Genomic DNA, 16,985 nt, shown 5'->3' on the forward strand with positions numbered 1-16,985 from the left:
CCTAACCTAAATCCTAAAACCTTATAAATCCCAAAAAACTTGTTGGAAAATCACATAAAGTAGTCTCTAGAAAAAACCTCGGCAGGTAGTTTATTTCATAATCTCAGTATGCGTTAGAAGAAATTTCTTTAAAACCTGGTTATGCGATAATGACGAATAGTTCAACTACTGACAATATGAATAAAGATATCATTAATGGCGAATCATTAAGCTAATAACTTACCTCACAGGTGTCTATAGGATTCTCCCCATTCCGCAACCTATCTGCAACTTGTTTGGGTATCATTTGGTACAAGAGTTCATCGGTTCTTTTCATCTCCTCGTCAAGCTTTCTCATAGATTCTTCGAGTTTCTTGCTCTTCTGTTGTTCCTGGTCTAATGCTAATTTCAACTCTACTGATTGTTGAGTACCAGCTAGCATGAGATCTCTGAAATATATCCCCAAAATCAATAAAATATAGTGCTTTGTTTGCTACTGCTGTTTATACAAAATGGTAGAAAGATATGTTAATGACCATACAACCACGGCTACATCTCTAAGAGGAGATCTATGAACGAAAAGTTTATATAGATGAAGACTTTTTTATTCTCATTAAATGTTGGAATATAATTGTTATATTGTATTAATTTATTTGTACTAAGTAGTATTATACATAATAATATAACGAAAATACCTGCTAAAGTCGTGCATTGATAAATCATTAATATAAAGACCAGTTGACACGAGCGCTGATAGATCTGGCATCACTGGTGTCCCGAGGTACATCATCAGCCGCCAGTTGTCCATGTAGATCATCTGACCTGGTCATATATTAATAAAAAATATCATTTAATGTCTTTACAATAAATGATCATGTTGTTCTTAATTTATATCTACATATATTATAGTGAATCCCCATTTTCCTTGGTTATGTCATAACTTGAGAACGACTTAATAATTTCTTTCTTCTTGTCGCGTACAAGCAGCAACAAAACGCAACACAAAAGGAGCGTTCTGATTGGAGCGCACACCCATCCAATTCAAATACGCATCGTAATGTAACAGACTTAAAATATCAACCGATCGATCTAACGTACTTTTGTTCACTCCACCAAATTTGTAATAAATAGTATATTTGCCATTAAATTCGAGACTATCAAGCGAAATCTATCATTTCTACACCCCGTAATCTGCTGAAGCCATCATCATCTACCATCTGAGCATTCGAGCCGCATCATCACGTACCATTTGACCTTCGAGCCGAACGATCAAGCAAGAACGAGCGATCTTACTGAGGACTTCATCAGATTACTCCACATCAAGACGTCTACATTATCAAAACTGAACCTTGGGCAGCAGCAACGCATAGTGGGAGACCTGGACAGACGAGATACCTGGCTGATCAACTCCGATAATACAGCGCAAATCGGTACGACCACCAGATATCCTATCCTACCCCTATCCTGTACTTGTGTTCTGTATTGTGGTAAATATCTATTGCAGTGTCTGAGACGCAGTGAGTTACCGGTATTGCACAACAGAGCAGCTTGCCGTCAGCTAGCAACTGCTTCTACTGTTTCATACGTGAGTACTCCACCTTTCACTGTCTACCAATATGAGTGAACAATCATCCACATTAAAGTCTCATTCTAAATCACCCTGTAAAATATCAATTACAGGCGATGACAACACGAATCAGTTAATTCGTAATTTAGTTAAAAAACGATCTATTATCAAAGGCCGGTTTACCAGATTTCAAAATTTTATCAATACGTTTGAAGTCAATGCAATTTTATCTCGTCAAACAAAGGCAGATTTAAAATTACGAATCCAAAACGCAGCAAATCTGTTCTCTGAGTTTGATGAGCTTCAATCTAAATTAGAAGAACTAGTATTAGAGATAGATTTAGACGAGCAAATCGAACAGAGAGGTCAGTTTGAAGACAGCTATTTCAACACACTGTCTCAAGCTGAATGTATGCTCAGTGGAGAAGATGACGCGTCATATTCCAAATCATGCCCCAATTCTAACGATTCCTTAAAACTTCCCGTTATTTCGGTACCTACCTTCACAGGCCTCAGCGATCAGTGGCTACAGTATAGGGACATCTTCTTATCATTGGTACATAATAATACGAATATAAGTAGCATTCAAAAGTTTCACTATCTAAAATCATCGTTAAAAGGCACTGCAGCTATGGTTATCGATTCGTTAGAATTTTCGGCTAATAATTATTCGGTGGCATGGGAACTACTCTTAAATCGGTTCAATAATAGTAGATTATTAATACATAACCACGTAAAGGCATTATTTACTCTTCAAACCGTGACTAAGGAGTCGCCAGATCAATTGCGATATTTAATCGACACTATTTTAAAAAATCTACGTGCATTAAAACTGTTAGGTGAACCAGTCGATAGCTGGGATACACTTATTATGTACATAATTGTATCTAAATTAGACAAAACATCCGAACGCGAATGGGAACAATATAAAATCACAGTTTTAAAACTTTCTGGTAACTCCGAATCGCGATTGACGGTAGATACGTTATTAGCATTCCTAAAAGATCGGGCCGACATGTTAGAAACATTACTTGCGTCGCACAACAATTATAAACACGATTCAAATAATAAACAAATTGCAAACACGATAAAACACAACGTAAATTGTAATGTTTCTAGCAATAAGCCACAAATTCACACGAAGCGATCTTGTTTATTCTGTGACAACGGTTATCATCCATTATATGCGTGTCAAACATTTATAAGCACTGATCTAGATTCTAGGCTAAGGTTCGTCAGTGAAAATAAATTATGCGACAACTGCTTGCGACCGGGGCATCGCCCGAATGAATGCAGGTTCGGTGGATGTAGGAAGTGTAACAAAAAACATAACTCATTGATTCATAAAGATAGTGAAGTTTGCAACTTGTCACCGGTAAGCGAACGGAACACAGCTGCATTATCTATGCACTCTTCATTCACCGAGGCAGGGGGGCGCCCCGCAGCCGCCGTCATAGGTACCGATCTTAACATTAACGAGTATTCACGCTTATCTACGCACACTAATGCATTATGCGCTCAGTATCGCTGTATGCAGCCAGTTCTTTTATCGACAGCGTTAGTCGATGTTTTTGACAAATATAATAATATTCACACCGTTCGCGCGCTTTTAGACTCGGGTAGCGAGCGATGTATTATGACGCAATATTTATGCGATTTACTAAATTTACCAATTATACAGTCCACTCAAGAAATTCGTGGGGTTGGTAATTCGATAACACAGTCGACAAAGATGTGTGATATTGAATTGAAATCCCGTATTAGCTCATACACTGCGTGCATTCGATGTATTGTAATGCCGCATATAACATCTACGCTGCCAGCGATACCGAAACAATACGCGCAGTTTCGTATCCCTGACAGTGTGCAGTTAGCAGATCCGTACTTTTGTGAATCCCAGAGTATAGATATTTTAATAGGCGCAGATAAATTCTGGGATTTATTAAGTAATGGTAGAATGAGATTACCTAACGGTCCGTTTCTGCAAAATACACGATTAGGCTGGATTGTATCGGGTTCCGTAGGTGTAAACACGCAGAATACCGGTCAAATCCAGTGTAATTTTAATTACGTTACCGATACTCAATCACAACAATTTAAGGACCTTGAAAAGGTTACTAAGTCATGTGAGACGCAAACTGATGACCAGCGAGAGTGCGAAAATCCTTTCATTAAAACTACGATGCGAAATAATGATGGAAGGTTTTGCGTTCGCATTCCTCTCAAGTCATCACCACATGAATTAGGCGAATCATATCCTCAAACCCTAAGGCGATTTTCATCGTTAGAAAGGCAATTACAAAAACATGATTATTACAAATTTCTAGACAAATTATTTTTCTTTTCTACATTTTCTCAATTATACCGTATGAAGAATATATTTGTATGTATACGTCAATTTATACACTACGAACGAAATTTTAAAATTAATAGGCTACTATTAACGAGCCACAAACGCAAACGTTTACCTTATGCAGCACCACAGGCGCTTCGATATACCATACGGGAGAAGTGGTGGCCTATTGCAAGTAGGAAGCTTGCAAGAAAGATTTCACATGAGTGTATTCTATGCAAGCGTATACTCGGTAAAACCTTGCAACCTCTCATGGCTAATCTTAGGCTTAGGAAACAGTTGAATGCTACTTATTCGTCTATGACCTATGGTGTTGATTATGTGGGACCTGTGTTTATATTGAATCGTAAAGGAATGGGCGCTAAATCCGTTAAGTCATATAAATATAAAAACAAATGTTTTCGTGCATGTTTCATGACACGCACAGTACATTTGAAACTTGCAATCGATCTATCCACTGAAGCATACATTATCGTTTTGAAACAATCTGTTTTGCATCATGGTAAACCGCCTAAAATAATTATTCAACTTAATAAAATCAAATTTTCACATGTGCTACAAACAAATTTTCCAAATTATTATCTAATTATTGTAAGACATATAAGTCAATCTAGTTTATTTCCCTCTATTCTCCTCATTTGGTGGGCTTTTGGATGGTGGAATATGCACAAATTATTTTGCGCACGGTGTAGGTAACGGTCCTAAATTCTCTACCACTTTCCACAATGATACCCTATCCTAATAACCTTCAACCCTTAAGTCCTGCACACTCCCTGGTTGGTCGTCCGCTTATAGCACTAGTATGTCAGGACATGAGGACTGATACAGGGAATTACTCTATCAGGATCAAGGAGTTGAGCAGATTTGTCATCAACTTTCGATGAGATGGGGACGAAAACAAATGTCGGAGCAGCAAACAAGCGAAGACTCAACCGCAGTTCACATTGGAACCACTCAAGAGCTTCCAAGGCCGGGGGCATGTCGCGTACAAGCAGCAACAAAACGCAACACAAAAGGAGCGTTCTGATTGGAGCGCACACCCATCCAATTCAAATACGCATCGTAATGTAACAGACTTAAAATATCAACCGATCGATCTAACGTACTTTTGTTCACTCCACCAAATTTGTAATAAATAGTATATTTGCCATTAAATTCGAGACTATCAAGCGAAATCTATCATTTCTACACCCCGTAATCTGCTGAAGCCATCATCATCTACCATCTGAGCATTCGAGCCGCATCATCACGTACCACTTCTATTTCTTTTTTCTATTTCTGTTCTTATAGTACGAAAATTTAAGGAAATTGGTCAGGAACATTCTGAAAACTTAACGATTACTTTACGCGTTTGACAGTTTGCAGTTCGCATTTAAAATTATTATATGTATCTAAGTAGATTTAAAATTTCAATTTATTTGTTGTTCTTTTACTACATTGATGTTTAAGTAGCTCTTACTCTCTTATATCTCGTATGAACAAGTCACATATGTACAGATAATAGGAACATATTATACATAAATATACTGTATTCTTAAATTTATAATATTGTGAAGCGAAATAAAATATTAGCACTTCAATCATCAGAGAATTTTGTTACTTGAAAATCTTCTGTAACATTATTCATAAATTCAAAACAATAGAGCAAAATTACAAAGGGAAAACTGCATTTTGCATATTGTCTTAAAAATCGGCGTAAGTTACTTTAGGAAAACAAATATTTTTGTTAATGTAAATAACGTTAACAAAAATATTTTTTAAATTAGTGTAATGTGTAAAAATTTCACAACAATCACAAGTACATATATAGGGAGATATAGGTTAAAATTCCTGAAGATTATTGTTGGAAACATTTTTTTAGTTACTTAAGCCACAGATAACATAATATTACATACTAATAAAGGCTTACGTAACTAAAAAAATATTCCTACATAAAAATAAAACATTCCTATATATAAGGCTGCCCATTCATGGATATATGGAATACACAAATTGGAGAATAAGTAATCGATTAAATAGTGTATCTGCGATTGTAATTTGTGTTAGAGTTCATAATTACTTCAATGAAATTCCACGTTTTTTAAATTTGCATTTGCATGTCTGGTATTTCAAATTAAAGTCACTGAAGTGATTGTACTTAGACATTTTAAATGGAAATATTCTAGAATGTGGCGGGTAAAGAGGAGAGATTTTTAATTTAACAAATAGTAGATTTTATAAATGTCAATGAGCTATTAATAACAAAATGACGGAAATTTAAACAGTGACTACTGGCACTTTACACATTTCTCTAGGCAATTTGGATTAATATTGTATTAGTAGTCATGTATGAATATTTGTTGAATAAAGGAAAGTACTTCTATATTCACCTACCGCCATTTTATTATCCACGCCCGTATCATTTTACGAGAGTTATAAAAACACAGTGGTTAAAATGAATGAAATTAATTTCGAAATATGTTCATACATACCCAATTTCTAATAATAATTTAATATTATTAGTACTTTTTCTAATACAATGATAATTATTGACAACCATGTGCATGTGTAACTAAGAATAAATACTACGGTGTAATATACTAATAATATAAGACATATTATACTATTGGTGTAAATAATATAAATAAAGATAACGTGAAATAATGTGCAATTGTTTGTGTGTTCTGGTGCTGTGTACATACGTTTGTTTTCGGTTTTTTATTGACTGTTGACGGAAATCTATTACAGAAATATTTAGAATCAAATTGTCTCGTTGAATCCCATGTTCCGTTCAAACGGTAATCGAAATTGCCACGGCCTGAGTAGAGGTTCGAAATCCTAACGGTGCCCTCCGACTAAAGTCGTATCCGTCAGGAAGAATTTAGCCTTTAGTTACTCCATAAGTCCATCCCCGGTTTGGAGTGCTCACTGCACCCATTTTTGTCCGGTTAAGTTAGAAATGTCTGCGTCTAACAGCATTAGATACGCAAAATTTCAGTAAGAACGACTTCATATTATCCTAATATATTACATGTTCAAGCAGAGTTGCTAAGTACATCTACTATTGATTCTAGTAATTTTTGGGAGTGTATTCTATTTTTAAAGTAATGCTACATAGATTTCTCTCAACGTGAAATGTGTCAACATTTTGGTGTTCGCTAGAAATACTTCTGATTTGTATATATTTTATATAATACAACATAAGTACAATTAGTGCTCTGTCCACTAAGCTCGGTGAAGTTCGATACCTAAGGTGATCTTTTCTATGGGACTACCTTTGAGATGTAAATTAATAATGTCAGGCAATCGTCTCCCGTCATACGCATAGCGTTTCTTTATGGGCGAGTCTGCAAAATATAACTTATTCTTTAGAAGTTGATTATAATTATAGTAACGATCAGAAGATAGACGCAATGTTAATTAGTGACGTCGCAGTGAACGCTAATACTCGATATTCCTATATTTCACTTGGTATATTTGAATCCAACATTAGAGAGGGACTTTTCCGCCGCCTCTCGGATTAATTTTAGTTTTCAGTCGATGTCAGTCTATATATATAACACAGATTACATAAAATCGACACACAGTTTGTACTTATCTGTCAGATTATGAAAAAAAGTTAGGATTTTGTTCCTATTAAAACAAGAGTTATTTTTATTGGTAAAAGACATCATCATCATCCTTATTTAAAGATTACTATACTGGTTACTAGACTATAATTGTGATATGTAGCTACACATAATATTACCTGTAATACAAAAACCACAGTGACAGTTTATTATCAGAAGGGCTGCTAACTTGTTTGCAATCCCAAGTAATATAATTTTGATGATGAGAGTTCAATTTGCATACTGAACTATTCTAATTCTAATATGGAATTAGAAAATGCATACATTTATTATCTCTATAAATATCAGTTACAGAATTTCGAATAATAATAATATCCACAATTCACACAACGCCATCTAGTCCCAAGCTAGATAGAGTTTGTGTTATGGGTACTAGACTATTGATATACATACATATGTACTTTTTTTTTGTAAATAATATACATAGAAAACACCCATACTGATACAAACAATCATACTCATGTTTATGTACAGTGCGAGAAATCAAACTCGCGACCATTAGTAAAGCAAAGCGGTAGCTACTCATATAGTTCGTGTACTCCGATTACCCGATTATCAATATTCTGTAGCCTGATAGTAAAATGTACGTTATGGATACGTTGATGTAATGGTTGGGTAAGAATTACTTTGCCCAAGTTACAGAGCATGCATTAATAATGACTAGATTGTTAATCAGCAAGAAAATAGAGAGTTAAACGAAAATAGATTTAATGTTGAATACAAATAGAGTTCCCATTGCAATAACAGATATTATACCGACATTATTTAAGTTCCTTATTTGAGATCTTCGCGTACTTATTAGGGATTCAGTCTTTTAGGTTGATTAAAAAAGAAATCAACGTTGTGAAATTGAATTTAAAATTTAATTAAGATATTTACTATTATATATCAAAAAATTATTGTGTTTAAGTTCATAATCGTCTGCATGAGGGAATACCTGTCTTACCAATTAATAACATTAAGAAAACAGCTTTCTTTGCAAGCTTTGTTCCTTTAAAAGTAGAGATAAAACTACTGAGTGCTTTGGTAGAAATCTATGGTTCTGGAGGCATTGCACCTCAGTCTTTTGATTTCATTTCATTCATTCATTTTATTTCATTCATTTTTTTTTGAAATGGGAACGCGTTAGGAGTGTAGATACAGCCGATGGATGGATGGTATTTGTCATTGTATGACAGTCATCATTCTGGTCAAACTTAAGCTCTACAATTTTCCTTTATCATATTTATGATAAATCATACCTACAAAAGTTTTCAAATCAAAAATAAAAATATTATGATCAACCTAAAAAAAGTTGATGATAAACTTGACTCTAACCTTTAAGTCTGAGATTCTTTTCAGTGGCAGCATCCGATTCATCAGATAGACGCATTAGCTCATTTCGTTTGTCTGTGGACTTCTCATGCATGGCTGCTTCCACAGTTACCAGTTCAAAGATATTGTTAGTACGATTTAAGATCTGAAAAAAAAATTTAAAACACTTATTATAGAGATAGTAATATTTTTTTAATTATAAAAATATTAATTTACCAAACGTGTGATATATAATATATGTGGTACCCAGCATTGAGTTATAAATTTGTTTAATTTAATTTAATGACGGGAAATGTCCTTATACAGAAACAAAAAAGAGGCAAAAATAAACATCCATTTGTAATTTTGAACAACGCTAGTTATAGTAGTATATGGAGTGACATCTTTTGTACAAAAGTTATTTTATATAATTGGAATGGTACACCAGATTACGGCCCACCTAATGTAAGTGGTAACAGTTGCAAATATATATGAACATCACAACGCACATCACGTTATCATGTAACGATCGTGATAGCACTCATGCATTTTCCGGAAGACTAAGATATATTATCCTTTATTCCATGTCATTTATGTTATCGTTGGGCCTGCTGACAGATACAGATAGTACCTATATATTAAAAGTAACACAGTTTAATACTTACAGTTTGAAATTTGAATGCGATGAGCGGTCGTACTAAATCAAACCAATTAGTAATCTTTTTCCCGACCAAATCGGGTAGTATTACCATTAATGAGTTGCCGATACTGCGTACCACCATGTCTGACCTAAAAAAGTTATATAATGGAGTTTCTGTTAAAAAAGAGATAGAGATATTTGTTCTAATTTTAGAATCATCATTGCCTTGCCTTTATTCCATTATTTGTGGTCGGCGCAGTATGTCATTCTCTTCCACTGCTCTCTATCAGTCGTCATATCTGAGCATACTCTACATATTTGTTCTAATTTTAGAATACACTAAGTAAATTTTAGTCTTTGACTCTTCTTGGGAACGAGACCTAAATGGTATCTAGCCTTAATTCAATCTACTGTGCCATACCAACGAGGATCGAATTTACTTATCGATTGATTTATTTATTGTACCGTGTAGGTATCATAAATAAATGTGAAAATATGTTCAAATTGGGCCGTATGCTTGTATGCCACAAAATACGTATTAGATAGTTGGCAGAAATAAATCCTCGTGTTTCATATGTAACATAATGAAAACCACCTGCAGGAAGCTATACATATTGCGGAAATAAAATAGCGCTAAACAATGCACACCTACTTACATATTACTGACAAACTATGCGGAATAATCGACCGTATAAATTAGTGCGGAAAAAATTGTGTAATAGATTTATTTCAGTCGTATTGAAATATTATAGCTTACCCAAATACAATACAAAAGGGGAATATCTCGAATAGTACCGACGCACTGATAGGTAGATGTTTCTCCTCTCTAGTCATCGCTAAAGACGCGAGCGTGAAGGCGCGATTGTCAAACGTCAATTGGAATGTCACGTGCACTGTATCAAATAATAACTCCTCCCTTAACAGTTCTATCCTCATATCTTTATTATAAAAGTGACGGGCTACCTGCGAAAAGGATTTTAATTAATACATATCTACAACACTTATACACTTTTCATACGAAATTCATAACAAAAGTATTGTACATATATTATCACGGAATCGATATTATACAGATTAGGTGGTTTGTTCTCAGACTAAGGTCATTCAGTCTGAAAAGGAAAGTCTTGAAAACTAATTCATTCATTTTTCAATTAATTTATTCAACAGATTTATTGGAAAATGCTAATGCATTTTGCGTTGGTACAAACAATTAAAAAACATTTTATTTGTTTGTAATCACATAACAGGCATTTGTTAATTATTTCAAATTTTGAAAATTCTTTCTGAGAAAGTAATCCACACACTGTTGTGGGACAAATATTCCAAATTTAAAAAGGAAAACAATAATATTTGTACCATATCGTGTTCAAACCAGTTCTTTTTTGTATTCAGAAAGCACAATATAAAATGATAGTATTTTCATGCCTACTGATTAATTTCAAGACATGACTTGCATCAGTAGATAATATTGGTAATATGTGACCAATAGGACCGCGTCCAAACGATGTTCACTGATCATGATTGAGATCTTAATAGAACTGACTGGTTCATTGAATATTTGGTTAATGTAGTTGCTTACAATTGACATTATGTGGTAAAGTTTAAATACACAGATACCTAATTTGTGCTGTAAGGGTTAATAAAAATCAAATTTACTTAAATGTAAAATACTTTCTCAAGCATAATAAATAAGCATATTTTACATTTGTTCTAAAAGTAAATTATATCTTTCTTTAGAATTTATTTAAAATATAAATACTTTGACTATTACTTCAACATTTGTTAGTATTACACCTACATTTAGATTGTTGAGTTAGTTGTTGTAATTTTTAACCTATTATACTTATTAGGTAGCCACGCGACCGCACTATTTGTATGAATAAAATTATTAATATGTTATAAAATGATTTTGATTTTTCAATTCAGTTGTTTTTGACTTAAATATCTATTTGTTAGTGTATATTAACAAATAGATACAATTACAGAGACTACCATATACCGTACCGGATACAGCATATTTCAGAAGTCGTTAACGAGTCGCCAACGACCAAGATCTATACGAATCTGGTATTTACAAAACAATACTCACCTCTCGGATCTGTCCCATAGCATAATATACAAAGCCTCTTCTTTTCGACCTATAATGTAAAGTGAGTCCTTGCCTAGTTTCATTTTCACATATAAAACTGGGTGCTCTCATTCTTGGATAACTGAATTTCAAGTACTCGTGGAGGTTGTCAAGTCCATTTAGGAAGTCCCTCATGTGTCTACCTAAAACTGATAGAACTCTATCATAACCATACTGTGACACAAATCCGACGAAGTACACACCCATCTGGTCCATAAATTCACGTTCTGTTATTCCTAATATCTGCAACAATTAATTATTAATAACGTTATAATTTAAATTATTGACAAATAATTATTTGTTATTAATGTAGAACATTAGACTCAGAAACGCCTGAAAACATAACTAAGCAATGTTGCATTTCCAACATTATGTTGTTACGAATTTTACAAAACTAACTCGGTTTTCAATTTACGGTTTTTATTATTATTTATTTTTAAAAGAATATTATAAGAGAAATGAAAGAATAAGTATTTGTATGGGCTAAGTAAATTATATATATTTAGATACATGTTCAATTTTAACATAAACATTTACATGTTAATAAAAATATAATGCGTTTAGTTCTTTACTATAATCACAGATAACATAATATTACTTAGTATAGTTACGCCCAATTTATATTAAATTTTATATATATTTTTTGTAATGTAATGACAACAGAAAGTGATCAGTAATTTCGCAATAAAACTTTAACGGGGGTGTAACTCAGTGGTAGAGTGTCTGCTTCGCATGCTGAAAGTCCTGGGTTCAAATCCCAGCACCTCCATATCTCTTTTTGTGCTTTTGTTAGTAGTCATTATATTTCTTAAACATTTTATTATTTAGGTTTTTTTATATTTTTGTGTTTTTAAAATCTTTTAATATATTTCTCATTAACTTACTGATGTTTAATACTTATAGGACACAGACTTACAAAGTAAATTTTCTATTTTTTTGTTATTTATTTTTCTTTTAAAATAAAATATAGTACATTAAAATTTAAATATAGAAATAGAAAATTAACGTATATAAAATACAAAAAAAATTCTGGCCCATGAGGGGATCGAACCCGCGACCTTCGCGTTATTAGCACGACGCTCTAACCAACTGAGCTAATGGGCCAACGAACATTTTTCTGAAATATTAGTTGAGTATGTTATGTACATACCTACATACAACGACATACTCTACACGAAAATATAAAATTTTAAGTGATAAGTATCATATAAGTACGGTAATTAATGTTTATAATGTTGCCCATATTGACTAATAAATGCAATTAAATTATTCTAAAATTAATAATATTTTATTAATAAAAATTTTGATATTATGCTTGTTTGACACCGCAGTAGGTAGTATAAAAAAATATTATACATTTCATGGATAGTTTTTTACAATATTAAATTATAAGTAACATATCTAGTTACACAAAATACTCGCGTTTCCTAAATTATTTATATAATAATGTCTATGATAGTATAACATACATAATATTTATGAGAAAAAATTGCAATTCTATATTACAAAGAACAATAAATAATAACTACATTAATATCTAGAGATTGTATCGTGACTTACATACCTCTTGTGCCTTTTTTGCTAATCTTGTAATCAAATTTTCGGGGTATACTTGATGAACGGAGAAGGACGGCTGTTCGACATCGGCTTGTCGCCTGATGTCTTCCCAGCGCTCTTCACCGTAGGTTTGCCGGATGTACTCCGCCATATTCTCTAATAGTAGCCCGTACATGATGTCTGGGGAAAGAAATAGATGTTATTACAAGAAGCAAAGTTGTTTGTTAGCGGATGAATTATAGAAATATGAATATAATATATTATAAATTTAATTTCGGTGTCGAGACCCTTGGTCCGTGGGGTCCTAGCGCTATAAGACTTTTCAAAGAAATAACAAAAAGGTTAGTCGACATCACAGAAGACCGAAAAGCTGGCAGCTACCTTGGACAAAGAATTAGTCTAGCTATTCAAAGAGGGAACGCTGCCAGTATCTTCGGTACGTTTTGCCTAAAGGGACCCCTTTTAATAATATATTTTAGTCATCATATTATATTTTTTTAAGCTTTTTAATTTTAGGTTCTTAGTTGTACAATTAGGTTATGTAAATAATAAATTAATATTATAAATAAAAAGTTTGTCAACAGTGCTTATTCAAGTTACAGACAGTAAAGGCAGGATAACTTGAACAGAATAAAAATATGAATGTTTACTTAACGATCGGATATTCGTTTGCACCATAAACCTTCCTGAAGAAGGTACCCCGTATTTATTATTAATAAGTTAACAGGAGTGTTGGGGAGTGTTATGGATTTCTCAGTTGGTTATTATGGTGATTGTAATAAAACTAGGTAATTGTGGATAAATGAAATTAATTTGCTTCCGTATATTGTGAAAAGATCAAATGCAATGAAAAAACAAAAGAAGAACAGTGACAGGAACATTTAAAAGTATATGGCTATAAAAAAGTATTAACAAGGAGGTTTTAATCTCCAACATGCCCCCGGGCGTTGAAAGCCTTGACTTTCAACCATCTTCAGACTCAAGAAGTGGACGAGATATATGTGAGAATGACTTGCAGACAATTCCAGTATCTGTCTTGATATCAGCAACTAGACTAATTGCGTCCTCCTGCTTCAATGATAATTAAACGTCTCAACTTCTACTTAAATAACGGAAGATTGTCCTCTCATCTCTCATCTTAGGACAATGACCACCTTGAAAATATCGGTGATTGTTCGCCATATAATGCGCTACTACAATTCTGATACAATACTCCAACGGGACGAAATAATGTTGAAATAGTTGCTTAATTCGCTGGAATCGCTTCTAATGATAATGAGGACCTTGTATGTAGCTTGGCGCCAGCAATGATGTCAAAACATCCGTTGAGGGAATGTGTTAGCGGCTTCTAATCTTCTGGGTCTGATGCTGACAGAGTGAGCAGTCGAGAATTCAATACGTCCTTGACTTGAACCAAAACAGTGTTGAGCTCTTCATAAGCTAAATGACAATTTCCCAACACTCTTTTCAATTCAAATTTTGATTTTACGCCCGATTCCCAGAGACTACAATATAATAAAAGCCGGTATTAAATGAAATATTAAATCCTCATTGGCTGCACCAGAAATCAAAGAATTGCAGATGTTCTTCAAAAAATTTTGATAAATAATATGCCCCCTTAAATGAAGTACAATTGTCGGAATATATGAACATATCATGTGGATTTCCCATACTAGATGTAAATTTACGTAAACCTAGTAATAATTGTACTCGTCACTTCCTACCTTACTAAATGATTCATTTTCTAAATGAATGGTATTAGTTAACATATACTTTTACAAGCCTACAGACACGGTACTGACGAGTAGCTACAGTGAATGGATTTGCTTAATCCAAACCAACAGTTTTAAAAGGCAAAATTCCAGATGAAATCCGAAATTAACTATAAATAAATAGGTATACTTATTACTCATAAAAGGAGATATTGTTTTACCCTTCGTACGAATATATAGTACAACATATTAATGAAGGCAGTTTGTAAATCTATTAGTGGACTGTATAATAACATTAGGTGCTTTTGTTATATTTAAAATTTTTATTTATTTATTTAAGACGAAGCATTAATTCTAAACATTAACAATGGATACTTTTTATGTAAAATCATTAATTTTATTAATCATATATTTGTCTAAATAATATAATATATCTATTAGTATTGCTTAACTATAATTAAAGTTAAAATTAATGCTCTTTTATTTTACTATCCGTAAGGATAACAGTTTCTTTAACAGTTTTATTCGTAAGTAAATTCTAAGATAAAGGTAGCAGTAAATTATAACCTTAGAAAATATTAAATTGGATATTAAAATTATGTTGACAGTTTTAAACATTGATGTGGAATAATATTTCAACCTTACCACATTTGTCAACACTATAAACATATAAACAAGAGTCATAAAATTATAGACTTTAGTAAAAATATGCAATTCAATAAACTTATATGAATCATACATGAGTACACGACATGTCGTGGTATTTGCATATTATTGAGAGCAAACAAATTATAATTAATCTCAATCCAGATATGACCAATATCTGGTGACATTTGCTTATCCCAGGTGACCCTGAGTACACATAACGTTTTTGTCGTGGTATTTGCATATTATTTAGAGCAAACAAATTATAATTAATCTCAATCCAGATATGACCAATATCTGGTGACATTTGCTTATCCCAGGTGACCCTGAGTACACATAACGTTTTTAACAATAATTTTATCATATTAACACAAAATATCATAATTTGTATGTCCTTTAGGATCCAACTTAACTATACAAAAATATAATACGTCCAAGCTAAATAGTAAAAGGCTGTATAAACCTGGTTGCCAACCGAACCTTAAAGTCTTACTTGACTCATCAGTCATACCGATATTTAAATTTACTAGAGTGTCATTAAAATCACATGGAATTGGATTACTATATTTCCATTTCCGTAAATTCATGACTGCTGAAAGAAGTGCAGAGCTGACCTGCTCACGAATTTGCTTAACCTCATCAATATCATCCCCACCAGTGAGCATGTCAGCGACATTGAAATCATGAATAAATATGTCACGGATTTTATCATCTTTACACTCTAAATCAATATATAACTGATACAACTTAAAACGTTTAAATGGATAGCCATACAATAAAATTGGTTGTAAGTATCTATAGTCGGAATGTAGAACAATTTGCCTGTACATCTTCTCTGCACATGGATCTATGATGTACTTATATTGCTTAAACCAAAAAGATATAGACCTAAGATAATTGTATATAGCGGGTCCGACATATTTTAAATTATTATAAGAAATACTTAATGAAGTAGGACTACTTTCACGCAGAACTCTATGACATGGAGAATAATATTGTACAGAATCCGAATTGTTATTAAAACATTTGATCATATGACCTAAAGATTCATATTCTGACATGAAATCAAGTGTACATTATTTTAAGTATAAGTTTACTCACTTTCCTATGCTCTATTGAAAAATAATATTTAGCTCACTGAAATGAATCGCTTAACATGATAGGTTTTGTTTCAGTGGTATCCTTTCACAAAATCGACCATCTTTCAAACGAGTAATATTTTTAATAAAACGTTCTTCACATAACTTTTCTTCAACGGAATAATTAGATGACTGAGGACAGACTTGTTCGAACTGACAGAACTGCGTTAATTGAGTTGGAGTGTCATCGTGTATAGAAGAAAAATTACATTTTATATAGATAGATAGATAGATAGATAGATATATCGTTTATTTGTTTGTTACTAATCACACACAACATATTCATAGGAATATAAAATACATAATACAACATAAGATTTATAAAATTGTGTTATTATGTGTGATCTGTAGCAATACAAAAAGG

At 32.9% G+C, this 16,985-nt stretch overlaps 1 protein-coding gene and 2 non-coding genes across 3 annotated transcripts; 1 reads left to right on the forward strand and 2 right to left on the reverse strand.

The window, feature by feature from the left end:
- Positions 1-223: 223 nt before the first annotated feature.
- On the reverse strand, positions 224-13,300 carry LOC131843237 (soluble guanylate cyclase 88E-like; the record flags this gene model as incomplete). Its single annotated transcript, XM_059191846.1, has 8 exons — positions 13,133-13,300; positions 11,530-11,811; positions 10,198-10,403; positions 9,466-9,589; positions 8,825-8,966; positions 7,154-7,225; positions 675-801; positions 224-428 (listed from the first exon to the last, which is right to left on the reverse strand). Coding segments are annotated over exons 1-8 (1,326 nt in total), but the record flags the coding sequence as incomplete, so codon positions are not given.
- On the forward strand, positions 12,266-12,337 carry Trnaa-cgc (transfer RNA alanine (anticodon CGC)). Its single transcript has one exon. It is a non-coding gene; the product is annotated as a tRNA-Ala (tRNA).
- On the reverse strand, positions 12,599-12,672 carry Trnai-aau (transfer RNA isoleucine (anticodon AAU)). Its single transcript has one exon. It is a non-coding gene; the product is annotated as a tRNA-Ile (tRNA).
- Positions 13,301-16,985: the final 3,685 nt, after the last annotated feature.

The sequence above is a fragment of the Achroia grisella genome, unplaced genomic scaffold, assembly GCF_030625045.1.
Source record: "Achroia grisella isolate CSIRO2021 unplaced genomic scaffold, CSIRO_AGI_Agris_v1 utg2906, whole genome shotgun sequence".
NCBI classification, from domain to species: Eukaryota; Metazoa; Arthropoda; class Insecta; order Lepidoptera; family Pyralidae; genus Achroia; species Achroia grisella.